Source organism: Sphaerodactylus townsendi, linkage group LG03 (assembly GCF_021028975.2).
Source record: "Sphaerodactylus townsendi isolate TG3544 linkage group LG03, MPM_Stown_v2.3, whole genome shotgun sequence".
NCBI lineage: Eukaryota > Metazoa > Chordata > Lepidosauria > Squamata > Sphaerodactylidae > Sphaerodactylus > Sphaerodactylus townsendi.
In genome coordinates, this window is record NC_059427.1 from 108,002,604 (window position 1) to 108,016,344 (window position 13,741).

At 42.5% G+C, this 13,741-nt stretch overlaps 1 protein-coding gene across 1 annotated transcript in view; it reads right to left on the bottom strand.

Moving 5' to 3' along the window:
• Window positions 1-611: 611 nt before the first annotated feature.
• The window catches only part of BEST2 (bestrophin 2), a 28,005-nt gene continuing 14,875 nt past the window's right edge, over window positions 612-13,741 (bottom strand). Inside the window, exons 5-10 of the mRNA XM_048490385.1 lie at window positions 6,397-6,551; window positions 5,862-5,939; window positions 4,472-4,624; window positions 1,884-1,964; window positions 1,556-1,710; window positions 612-1,188 (exon numbers count right to left, since the gene is read on the bottom strand). Coding sequence (XP_048346342.1) covers window positions 612-1,188; window positions 1,556-1,710; window positions 1,884-1,964; window positions 4,472-4,624; window positions 5,862-5,939; window positions 6,397-6,551 — 1,199 coding nt within the window. The remainder of the gene's footprint in view (window positions 1,189-1,555; window positions 1,711-1,883; window positions 1,965-4,471; window positions 4,625-5,861; window positions 5,940-6,396; window positions 6,552-13,741) is intronic.

The following is a 13,741-nucleotide window of genomic DNA, read 5'->3' on the forward strand; positions in this document are numbered from 1 at the left end:
CTCCCCTCCCCAAGCATTAGAGCAAACAGAATGTTAAAATCATTATTTTAAAATGTTATTAAACACATTCATGGAGAAAGGTCTGAAGAAAAAAGTTCTGGATTCTTTTCTCTGCTCTTTCCCCCTTCCTTCCTCACCCCCCCCCCCATTCTGATCACTGTTCAAGAAGAAAGAATTAAGAAGCAATAACAAGCCCTTCATATGTCTGGGACAGAATAGAAAACTGCTAGAGCAGCCTTTGTTTCCACCTCTGACCACTTTAGGACCTTCAGATGTAAGGCAAGAGCAAATGAAAATGTGTGTATTGCTGGAAAGAGGAAGAATCAGACGACTGTGTTCCATCTCATGCTTTGGGCCTGTGCCACAATTTGCCAGTCGAGAGAGGTACCCACTGCAGGTGGCTTTCTATAAGCATCTTCATCCAATGCCAGATCTCTCAGAGGAAGGGCAGAGATTAAATTTTCCTGGCACCCACAGCTGCAAAAGAAACTCTTATCTGTCTCATTGCTCTGATCCCCTCAGTTTTGCTCTCTTTTAAATGAGTGGTACCATAATTATGGGACAACCCTTGATATAGCAGCAGTCGGAACTGTTAAGACTGAAGTATTAACTCATGCCACATTTTCTTCCTCAATGGGGCTCTGTAGCCAGGCTGGATAGTTGACTGGGGGAAGGCTCTTACTGGGCGTCTCCTTTTGGGCATGAAAGAAGACAGCATCTGAATCAGGATCTGGCAGAGGCTGAGATGAGGTATCAGTTGTAGTGGGAACAGTTGTATCCAGAAGAGACACTGTCTCTTGGTTATGAGCCTCCTTCTGGCTTGGCGAGCTCTGGCTATTCAGCTTGTCATCATGGGCCTCTGGGAGATCATCATGTATGTCAGTGGCATCAGGGTCAAGCTCCCTGTCTATCTCAAAATGAACACTGTTGATAGGCACAGATTGCCCAAGAGGCCCACAGCTGCAGTCTGTGGTCTGCGTATCCTGACATAGGCAGCTGTAGGTGGTAGATGCTTCAGAGACGCAGCTATTCTTGCGCCTCAACAGAGACAGTCGGCGTCCAAAGCCACTTGGTGCAGGGGCTGTGGCAAGTAAACGGTTCAGGAGATGAGCAGGTACATGACGGCCGTGCTCAAGGCCCTCTGGAATGTTATGTAGAGGCTGGAACTGCATATCCTCTTTGGCCAGGCTGTAAACCGAGAAAAAAATATTAAAGAGACCCCAGTTTGCAGTATGACTTCTGGGACAGGTTTTTTCATGCTGCACTCAAATGTTATGCTATAGTAGAACAGTGTTACTGTGGGTGGTGAACTAAGTTGGTGTGTTCTCAAACCATGTCATGCAAAAACTTGACCTTACATCAGACACAATGTGAAGACAATGCCAGCTGACCTTTCTTTGAGTGGAAACTACTCTGATAGTACAACTTTCCTCCTTTCTCTCTCCCACCCTCACCACATGCAGCCGCGATTGGCCACTGTGTGAGACAAGGACAGTGGACTGGACGGACCAACTGGCCTGCTCTTAGGGTGGATCCTTATCCTGCCCTCACTTACGTTATGTCAAAGGTGGATCCTTGGAAGGATGGCTGATGCAGCATAGAAACAGTAGCTGCTGTGTAAGGGGCTCGAGGATTTGAGGCATCCCAATACCGATCCTTTTCCAGGAGGGGCAGGTCCCCATACATCTCATCTACAACCATCATGGAGACCTGGTAACAAGAGGAGGAACAAAGAGAGGAGCTTAAAAGCAGGAGGTGACAGGGTCAGGAGCTGAGAATTAGCATTCCTTCATATCCTTAGGCCCTAATTAATGGATGGCGGAGGTGATCCTTTGTTTACAAGATCAGTTGATTGGCTTTGAAGAGAAGAAGAGTGGACTGACCTGCAAGTTCCTATCAATCAGTAGGTTGGTTTCAAAATCATCATCATCCTCCCCAAAAGGGTTGATGAGTTGCTCGGCCACCTGCAAGGGGATACATATTCAAGGTGAGGAGGATACTCTCTTTCTGAGCTACATGTTAAGTCATTCTTCCATTTCATTTTCATTTATTAATTACAGTCATTGACCACAGTACATTCAAATAAATAAATATGCTATAAGCTTAACACAAAACATTTCTGCAAAACATTATAGAGTATTTATAGAGTATGTCAATGACCAGAACATGCACATTAAAATACAATTACAAATCATTAAAATTTTAAATCCGGGGATGCAGTACCACAACAGTGAGGAGAAATCTAACTTTGCTCAGTGATTATTATGTCAGGTTATCTTAGTCTAGTTATTTCTGATTCCAGCTCCTAGCCAGGCATACTTGGCAACTTTATAAATTAGCTCCCGGTTTGTGTCTGATAGTAATTATGATGCCTCTGTTTTCTCTGAGTGAGAGGGCAATCTATGAGAATTGGTGACAGTGGACCCTTCTGTACTTGATTACAAATCTTGCACTCAAATAGGACATATTCTGCTGTTTCTGTGCTCCCATCTTGGGAGATGCAAGTCCAATCTTCTATTGGGGGCCTAGTGTATTTTCCTTCAAAATATGCCGAGGGTAGAGCATTATGGTGTAGAAGAGTAAACACTCTTCAATACTCAGAATTGAAGGATTAAAAAGGTAGGCCATTAGGGTAAACTTATTGAGTAAGGATTAATCAAAGCAGGGATCTAATATCCTGTTACGGTCATGCTGCCTTTTGACCTCCATGACCCTTAATTTGACAAATGCTTTAGCCCTAACAAAATCCAAGACACTTGTTGAGAGAGACCATAATAAGCAAACATCTGTGTTCGTGCTTTTTGCCAAGGTGGAACATACATACCTAGGAAAATTAAGGTTAATCCTTTCTGGCAAAAATACAATTTTAGCCAGAGCATTAAGGTAGCAACCCATAATTTTATCTGGACTATAACCATTCCCATCTCTACACACACAGCTGCATTTGAGGTGTTTGATAACTAGGATTGTTCTCAGAAATTTAGATTGTATTCACTCCAGATTTGGGGGGTAACCAGTAACACTTATTAAAGCCCTGCATAATAGCCAGACAAGGGGTTTGTCTTTAGATAACTTAACAGCAGCTGGAACACAACATCCGTCTTTATGCCAGAAAACAATCTGTACAGCACCCTAGCTTTTCTGCACATTCGTTGAGACGTATTTCATAAGGGAATTCCTAGAACACGAGGCCTGAAAGACAATGCCTAGATAATTATAAAACCAGACCCATTCTAGGGGAAACCCATTTAATCCCCATGAATGTACTTTAGGTTTATTTGCACAAACCATTATTTTGGTCTTCTCAGAACTGACTTCTGACTGGTTCGGGTGGCACTCACTGGCTAAAGCACATAAAGCTCTCCTCGGGCCAATAGGAGTTCTTGAAAAAAAGGACTAAGTCATCTGCATAAACGAGCAAACTTAATCATGTATATCGGTCATTCTTATTCCCCTTCTTGTAGATTGGTACTATGGCTACCACTTCCCGCCCTTTTGGGAGACTCCTGTTCTTTTAATCTAAAGGGTTTAGTTAGGATGGGGAGGACCCCATGTTTCTTTTAAATAGATCCAGGGGTACTAAGTCAAAGCCTGGAGCTTTCCCACATCTAAGAGTTTCACTCAATCTCCTTACCTCAGATGTATTAACTTTTGTCCATATGGGTAATTTATCAATAGATTCAGAACCTGTTATTTGAGGTAAATTCAATTCTAATCAGGAATACAATGCATTAAAGTGAGTTTCCCAGATTTCGGGGAGAAGTGTTGCATATGAGAAAGGTCTTTTTGGGCAGTCTGAGACCACACTTCAAAACTGGGAGGAATTTTTAAAATTCCACAGCTTGTCTAAATTGTTCCCAAGTTTTCATTGGGGCCAGTTTCTTTTTGAATTGTAAGGTTGTTTTATATCGATTTTTGAGTTTCTTCATTTTCTTCATAATGACAGCAGTTAGATTACATCTATAGTAGGAACACTTATCTCTGAGTGCCTTTCTAAGGAACTTGCATTCCATGTTAAACCAGAGTTGAGAGAATCTGTTCGTTTCCTCAGATTAGAATATATTTGGTCATTGACCGTAAATAAAGTATTCTATTCAGATTAGAATTTATGCTATTCAAGGCCCTCCATATATCTTCTACTGGGTTGTCATAACTAACTAGGGACATGGAATCATTTACACTGGTTAGAATCCTGACAGTTTTTCCTTTAGGAAGCTCAAATTAAATAGTTTGATGACAATTTTTTCAATGCTAGGATCCCATTTAACTCAAGGAAAGTTATCATCCACAGCTGACAAGCCCACAAAACATTGGTCTAACCAAAGGGGGGTTATGGGAAGGCAACATTTCATGTTAAGGGGGAAGTCATTCCTTCACTTGCCTTATTTGTTGCCATAACAGTGTGAGAACAAGCACAGTAACTGTTCCAGAATCACCTTTCACATCTCTAATTTTTCTAAACCTGTCATACCTTCAGCCATCCAACATAGAAGAAAAACTGCAGCAAGGTAAATACGGGGACAAGCAGATCCAGATCATGTCCTCTATAACCCTGAGTTGGGTCAAGGAATTGCCGCCCAATGAGACAAGCTACAAAGAAGCTGTACACTGCAATAGTGACCACCTGTGGGAACAAGACAAGGAGCAAGTAAAATGACTGCAGTGTCCTGGCAGGTTTAAAGGTTTCTTTGCTCCGTGTGGGTTTGGATTAGTAGGCAAGAAAGACTCAGGATCTCACAGTTCATCCTAGCATTTAACACACTTGAATCACGTTTTTGTACACCGAGTTCAGTGTTGCTAAGCAGAAGCAATGAATTTTAATACTCTTCCAGCCCTTGTTTATACGGATGAATTCTAAGTTTTGGATTCATGCAGAAGATCCCACCTACACATTCTTGATAAATAAATCTCAAATGGCTAGTTCCTCTCATTCCACGTAGAATTACTAATATGACCTAGAATTTCCACCTTCGAAGTGGATGTGGAAATGATAGGAATGATTCACATTATTAATCCAAAGGTTATTTGTGTTTCTTAAAGGTAGCTGATCTATAGCAATTATCAGACGTACAAAGTAGTGATTGTAGGCACACAACTAGAGAATAATCATTATTCTCGGCTAGTATGCACTTCAAGGGACCCAAATCTCATATGTCCCACTAGTGTTTGTGGATTGTTATTCCATACATAGAATCATATTTTGTGGAACAAATTGGCAGAGGCAGGCCTGGATCAACGGGTGAGTTTTTGGAGCAGAAAATATTCTCAATAGTTCAGCATATGGTAGTTCCTTCATCAGCAGAGAGATTAAATAGACCATTTCTCATATGAAGAAAAGATTCCTAGAGTCTGGCTTCTTGGCTCTAAGGTGAATTCCAGCAGTGGATCCGTGTTGTGCAGCTATGTGAAAGGAACTAAACTACATGGGGGGAGGGGGGAATCAATATGTGAGAGGGAAGTAGTTAACCCTTTTGCCACATACAAATTCTCTTGTACAAGTGAATCCCATATCATGTTAAAGTTCTCTCCAGTTGGGCTCTAAAATCCTAAGTAAGCCCACCTTTAGGGCATACACACCCCTCCCCACATGCTTATCCTTCCTTACAAGTGGTCTCCCTGATCCCCTCCCCTGTTCCTATATTTGTGTGATCTTTTTAAACATTGATTGGATAAGCTAATATGCAGTTTCTGCCCCTGGAAGTTCTGGCAGAGAAGACACACATGAACGTAAGCATTTCTCCCTTTGTATCCTTTAACAGAGCCCAACCTGGCACACTGAAGCTGCTTCACAAGATGTACATCATATCCCCATGCACAAGTGTGAGACCAGTCACAGATCAGTGGTGAGGTCCATAACTTGCCTGTGTGTAGACTAGTGGTACACTGATCCAGTCGTAGTGGAACAGCATGCTGCATTTTCCTCGGAAAATATTCAACTCCTGAACAAAGAGAGCAGCCATTACTAACAGACATGGGATCATCTGTTCAGCGAGAGCTCTTTATGTTTCCAGAACAAGAAAAGACATTTTAAAAACTTTCCCTCTGTTCAATATTCAGTTCATCCTGTGAGGCACCCTGTCAGAGTAAAGCATAGGCTACAGGGAATGAGGGATCATCCACAACCTCCTTCAAGACACCAAACACGCAAGGGTAACTGCTCAGTGCAGTGTATATATCAACGTTATGGTCATAGACCAGCATAATGGTGTAAATAGTCCACCCTTCTCCTTGTTATCCTCACATCAATATTGTGAGGTAAGTTTGTCTGAATGAGAATGACCCCACATCACCAAGCAGGATTCCTTGCAGGGGTATGGACCTGCTTCTCCCAGCTTCTAGGTTAACAGTCTAACTATGGAAACACACAGGCTCTCATGATGGTGATCCCAGCCTCACCTCCATGAGAAGCTTAAGTGCACTATTATCACGTATGCGGCCCTCTTTGCGTGCCTGTGCAGCTAAATTCATAAACCAGACACAAGGGATCCAGTATTTGTTGTAGGAAGAGTTCAGGTTCTCAAATTTCTTGCGCTCCTCCCGTGTCATAAACCCTGAAAAGCAGAGACAGAGAGCAGGTGGGGAGAATGACAAAGACTGCACAACCTTCAGCTATATCCAGTCAGTAGGTTCACTCTTGTGTTTTCACAGTGTTTATTCAGTATAGTTATTGTAGTGGTTCCCAACCTGTGGGTCAGGACCCAGAGGTAGATTGCAAAGCCTCTGCAAGTAGACTGAGACCCAGTCCTCTCTAATGATCACCCCTGTCCTTTCCACTGCTCTGTTTTGCATCTTGGAAATTCAGATCTGACCCTGAAAATGATATCTTTCTTGTCATACATTAGTTGATATTTTTTCTTCACTGCATATACCTGTTGATCAAGTAAAACATGTCTAGATGGTCACTAGAATGAGTGAGAATCTTAGTGAGTATTAGAAGGAATAATGGAGAAGGTGGTCAAAAGCTGGAATGTAATTTCCATATGAAAGGCAGTGTATGTTGCAATGGTACTTTCTTGGAGTTCATAGTGGGGACAGTTGTGCCTTTTGTGTGATATTTGTTGGTTTCTCAAAAACATCTGATTAGCAACTGTAGAAAATGGAATGCTGATTGAGGTGGGTGCTAAGATCATAGTTTAGCTACAGTGCAACCCACCCACCCACCTACCCCGACCAACCAAAAAACAACTTGAGCCAGCCCTGGATGGACCACCATATTGAAAAGTTTGGGAACCAGTGGTTTATTTAATAGGGACTGGGGACACTCAATACAGTAGGGCAGCCATTCTCAACCAGGGTTCCCTGGTACCCTGGGGTGCCGTGAGCATGTCCCTGGGAGAACCGCGGCAACACTACCGCCCCCCTCATTTTTGTGGTGTCTCCCACCGGCGCCAGCAAGGACATGGAGCTGGCCCATGGGGCAGGGCCTGCCACAAGGTCAGCAGCCACCCCCCCCCCAGTGCTTCCCTTCACCCTGGGAGGGGAAGGTGGGGTGTGTGGCAAGCAGGGGCAATGGGAGGGGAAGGTGGAGGGTGGTGGCAGGGGTACCATGAGATACGAAGAATGAGGTCAAGGGTACCCTGACCTCGAAAAGGTTGGGAAACACTGCAGTAGGGTAACAGCTTCTCCCCCTCTACCTATAGCAGCCTTCTAACTTGCATACCAGATCTAAGCATTTTGCTAGTACAGAAAATTGTCACATATTGAAAGTTATATTTACATTCAAATTAAATGTCTAGGATACACTGTAAAAATAGAAACTCATGATCCAGCAGAAGCGAAATATTTTTTATTCTGATTGATTTCTTAATTCTTCCGTTTAAATAAAAAAAGGACTTAATTTGGTCTGCGTTGTGTTCATAGTAGCTAATGCTTAAGGATCTCTGTGTTTCCCCAGTGGGTAAATATTAGCTTTGTAGAACCATTTTAGGACGGGAAAGTGGTGTGGGGGTGGAAGGTGTGGGGGTGTATCCAGGAAACAAACTTGGTTCACCAGGTTAGAGACTGCCGCTCTTAACCACTATGCCACACAGTAGAGAAAGCTTTATTCAGGAATGAACATACTTGAGACTGAAGAATAGAGATAGAAATCGGTTTCTGATCCTTGAGATTTTTCCATGTAAATATCTTACTTTATCTCTCCATGTAGAAAAGTAGTCTCTGTGTCTAGATTTTCCGGACTGTGCGCCTATGGTCTGGTAGTTTTTGCTCCTAACGGACAGAAATACATCTTATTGTGACATGCCTCTGAAGATGTCAGCCAAAGTTGCCGGTGAAACATTAGGAAACAAAAACTACCAGCCCACAGCCACATGCAACAGCCAGTTGATTCTGTCCATGAAAGCCTTTGACAATCCACTCAGGTGTTTGCATTTTGAAGTATGTTGGTATGACGGTTTCACCACAGTCTTCTCCATATTTCTGAGAGTATTCTTTAGCAACTAATCTGGCTTTGAATCTTTGTATTTCCCCTTCTGAATTCTGCTTGGTGTTGCAGATCCATTTGCATCCTACTGCCTTCTCCCTGGTGATAATTCTGTAAGTGTCCAGATCTGGTTTGTTGATAGACCCCAGTTTCTTCTTCTGCAGCTTTTCTCTATTTCTTGGCTTCTTTGGCAGGCATTCTGGCTATATCTTTAGATTTAGGTCCAACTTCTGTTTTTTCTAGACAGGAAAGTGTTCTTGGTGGTATTCCTTTGTTTGACCTGGTTGTATGTTTGACACTTGACACTTGACTTCTTCATTTTGTCCAGTTTCTTCAGTGTCATGTATGCCATCCATCATGTTTGATTCATTGTTTTTATTTGCTGTATTTCATGCTTCTCTGTTAATACAGATTTTTTAAATGTCTATTTTCTCAGTGTTGTTTGATTTCTCCCTTTCATAAATGTAGACCACACTGCAGATCTTGACCATTTCTGTCTCTGGGTTGAGGATTCTGTATCCTTTGCATCCCTGTGCATAGCCGACAAATATGCCTTCTCCTGCTCTAAGATCCATCTTCATTTACTTTTCTTCAGGAATGCAAATTTAGGCTTTTAATCCAAACACTCTTGGATGATTCAAGGTGAGTCTGTACCCATGCCACAGTTCAAATGGTGCATTTCATGCAGCCTTAGTATGTAGTCTCTTTTGTAGGTGGGTAATAGCATTGACGGTTTCTCCCAAAATTTGTCAGGTAGTTCTGCCCCAAGGAGCATACATATTGACATTTCAGTGATACAGCGGTGGTCTCTTTTCTGCTACATCATTGTATGAGATTGTAAGTCGGTGCTTTATTTCTTGTTCTGTCAAGTACCATAGTTTGTCATCTCATGTCCCTTGTATACCTTTCCATTATCAGACCAAATCACTATAAGCTTTCTTTGGAATCTGTTTACTTTGGAATCTGTTGCCACATATGTTTAATTTTTTTCCAGTACTTGACTTGTCTCTTTGATGAAGATACAGTATAATGTATTGTTGAAGGCTTTCGTGGCTGGAATTAACTGGCTGTTGTAGATTTTCCAGGCTGTGCAGTCAAGCTGTGGTAGCTTTTGCTCCTAATGTCTTGCCCTCATCTGTGGCTGGCATCTTCAGAGACATCATACCATGACATGCCTCTGAAGATTCCTGCCACAGATGTGGGCAAAATGTTAGGAGTTAAAGCCACCAGACCATGGCCACACAGCCTAGAAAACTCACAACAGCCAGATCGCAGTATATTTTGTGTAGACATCAATAAAAGTTAGCTCATATTTATTTCCATTAGGCACTTGAGTTTTCATGGGTCCACTATCACTGTATATTAGCCCTAGAGGTCACTGTTTGGCTTGGGCTCTGCTTGTTAAAGCTTGGTCTAGTCCAGGGGTCGACAACCTTTACCACTCAAAGAGCCATTTGGACCTGTTTTCCACAGCCCCGAAGATCTACTGAGCCTCCGGTTCAGCCCCTCCACTCACCTTTCCTTCCAGCACTGCTCTGGAGGGCTAGAGGGACACGCCCATGCTACCCTCCAACCTCCAGGCCACCCGGAGCCGCAGTATAAGGCTGAAAGAGCCGCATGCGGCTCCAGAGCCACAGGTTGCAGACCCCTGGTCTAGTCCCCTTTGCTTGGATACAGCACATATACTTCTCTGCATCAGCACATTTGGTCATTAGCATCCCTTTCATTAAATTCTTGCTTTCAAGTTGGCTTATTGTATAATTGTCCCTGTAACCCAATCTCCTATAACACTATCTAGAACAATAGTGATTACACTGTTTTCCAAAGCTTATTCTCTCTGTGTGCCACTGAAGTCTGTACAAATCCTCACTCACATAACCAGCAGCAGTTAATTTACCTTTGTCTCTGATAAAATGTTTATCTCCCAAAGTGGCTTTTATTCCTTTCTTTGTCATTGCTCATACAGAGATAAGAGTATTCTCTAGCTTCAGGACATACAATCTTGGAAGCTTGCAATACAACATCCCAGAGCTAAATGCCTTCACCTCTGACAGTTTTTTCATCTGCAACAGGCAGTTTCTCTTTTCTTTATTCATCTCATATTTTAAAAAAAACATGTGCAAAGTAGCACCAGAGTCAATGTACCAAGTAGTGCTTTTTGTGCACTCTTGAGATAATAAAAAGCTTCTGTTTGTTGGCTGTTAATTAACTTTGAAGTCAAGACTTTCTGCTTCCCTCTTCTTTACAGGAATAGTTTTTTCTCTGAGTAGTACTTGAGGGACAATTTTGTTTGCTGTGTCCAGGTTTGTTGCAAGAATAGCAAGCTAACTCAACTTTTTTATTTGTATTCAGAGACATTTGACGGGTCTCAGATCTTTTACGTTTCCTTGTATCCTCCTTTAACTGACCCATAAGCTAGCTTCTTTCATTGACAACTGATCTTTAGCTTCTGTTGCATGGATAACATTTTCATAAAAAGAGCATATCCTGATCTGGAATTTCTTTTCTTGTAGCTCTCAATTGTTGAGTTGAATTCAGCATCTCATCCAAGTGATTTCTCAACTTTTTTTTTAATTCTTAAACTGAATAAGCATTTCTGAAGATGCATCGGTCACTTTAGGGAGGATTTGACATGTAAACTTTGCAATTTCTCCCACACCTCTTTGGCTGTTTGCGTATAAATGACCTTTAATAACTGATGAGCTGGTAGACCTGACACAATGGCTGATCTCCTCTTATTGTTTGTGGAGTCCCAAGCTGCTTGGCTCTTAGCTCTCTTGGCTGGCCCCCTGGCCTGGGTGACATCCACAGGCCTCTCTTGATCAAACAGGTCTTCATTCTTTCTCTCCACATTGGATAACTGTTCTCTTTCTATCCAATGGCTATGCAACATGTGACAGAAATCCTAAAACTTGCTAAGGCTCAGGCATACCACCTAGAGCATCTAGGACCCTAGATTACACTACAGTGAAGGTATTCAAATTCACCCCCATTGGACTATCCTAGCAGACTTACAGCCCAATCCAGAGGGGGCTGGCAGGCAGAGGGGGCTGGCACCCTCTTCCAGTGCCACCCCACCCTCTCTGCATCAGGCACCATGGAAGCACACAGCACCTGGTCACCAGAGTAACTCCCCACTGCTGCATTTGCCCCTTGTGTCAGCAGGGTGGGCACCCACACCAGCGCAGGGTTGCACCAGCTCCAGAGATGAGTCTGCCACCACCCCACCACCACCACCCCACCCCCGATTGGGCTGACCATCCCTTTTGTGCAAAGAATGAACCAGTTTAGAAAAGATTAGGTATTTATCATGAAATTTCAGAGCCATTACCAATGCTTGATTTAACTCCTGAAATATGGCTCCGATTGTCAAAGTAGTGTCTTACATCAGAGACAGGCATTTGCAAGGGATTGGAGAAATCCACTGGCCAGTCTTAGAAAGGAAGCTTGGCTGCATTTAACATAAATATCTACACATTTGTCTTCAGTTTTCAGCCTTCAGTGGAAACTGGGTCCACAGGAAGTTGGGTAGGGGTTAAGCACTCCTTCAACTTCACATTACTACAAGGAATTCTGCACAAGCCCTAAGGAACCAGCTAACCATAGAAGAGAGCCTTCTGAGCGAGTCAGTTTAGAAGTATTCAGGAGGTCCTGAGTGATGGTGGTGGATTACCAGAGTACTTTACAGGGAACCCTTGGTCTTAGGAGGTTTCCCAGCAACAAAATGCACCATTTCTCCTTAATACTGTGGACTGTAGAATGTTGCCATCTTTGATCCTTTGTCTCACTTGCTCCTGCCTTGCTGGCACTTTAAAAGTCTCTGGTGATTTTCTACCTTTGTAGAAAACGTGCTTAACCTGGGCCTGTGTAATCAGTGGTGGGTTCCAAAAATTTTACTAACAGGTTCCCATGGTGGTGGGATTCAAACAGTGGCGTGGCACCAATGGGGCTGGGCGGGGCATGACGGGGGCGTGGAAGGGCATTCTGTGGGCGGGGCATTAATAATTTCTCTGTAACTGTAAAAAACTCTTACTGTAAAAAAAAAGTTCTTAATTTCCAGCTGGTATCTTTCTGTCCATAATTTAAACTCATTATAGCAAGTCCTATCGTCTACTGCCAACAGAAACAACTACTTCTCTAATTGACTGCCTGTCAAATACTTAATACTTTCAAATACTTAATTTTGTTTCTAGAAATCAAAAGAAGGATACTTTCCTTAAGGAATTTTACCATATTTCTAAAACATGTTTTTAAAACAGCCCAACAGGGAGAATTACCCCGTTTTCTACCTTCGCTAACCAGCCACATAGGAAACAACAGGACTTTATGCCAACTGTGAAATCATGAGTGGTCACTACAGTTTAGTGAAGATTCACCATCACCACTGTTTGTTAACTATTTTCTGAAGGGCTAATACATTCAATACTCAAAATAATTGCATTTTACATTAAGACACAAATTCATTAAAACATGGATCCAATGGACCATTCCTAGTGCATAGGCATATTCAAGAGCTAGATATCAAGGCTACTGCCAGGATACACAGGTCATGACTTTTGAAAAAATTGAATAAGCATTAATAGTTAGTACCTTTAACCTATCACTTATACAAAATGCTTTGTAATCCTTTAGCCCCAGAAATATCTAAAATCAGTCATTAACACTCCCTTTTTATTCCTGGGTGACCTTGGGCTAGTCACAGCTTTCAGCCCCACCCACCTCACAGGGTGTTTGTTGTGAGGGGGGAAGGGCAAGGAGATTGTAAGCCCCTTTGAGTCTCCTGCAGGAGGAAAAGGGGGGATATAAATCCAAACTCTTCTTCTTCTTCTTCTGTTTAAAGTAAAAAATAAACCAGAACATCATCCATTGTGAACTAGAATTCGCAATCCATACTGTATATTCTGCAAATATTTCACATTAATTAATCCAGGATTAGAGACACAGATTAGTATAACATTCTCACATACAGGAATACAGAGCTTTTAAGTGGCCAAGCATCATGGTAAATCACAATGTATCATAAAATGAACGGAGTGCCAAAATAAATAGCCTACCAAGCAAGTAAAGAGTCCCCTGGACCCAACAGTAGTTAAAGGGCCCCTCCTCTTACTAGCCGGCAAGCTCCGGGCTACGAGAAAGAAGAAGAGAGGGGGAGGCGAGGGCGTGGAGACGGAAAAGCGGACCCAATTAGTAACCCCCTCTTGGCACACACAAATAATTAGTAACCCACTCTCGGGAACTGGTGAGAACTTGCTGGATCCCACCTCTGTGCGTAACCCTTTTGGCTGAACATTTATGCAACAGAGCTGAACAAAATGA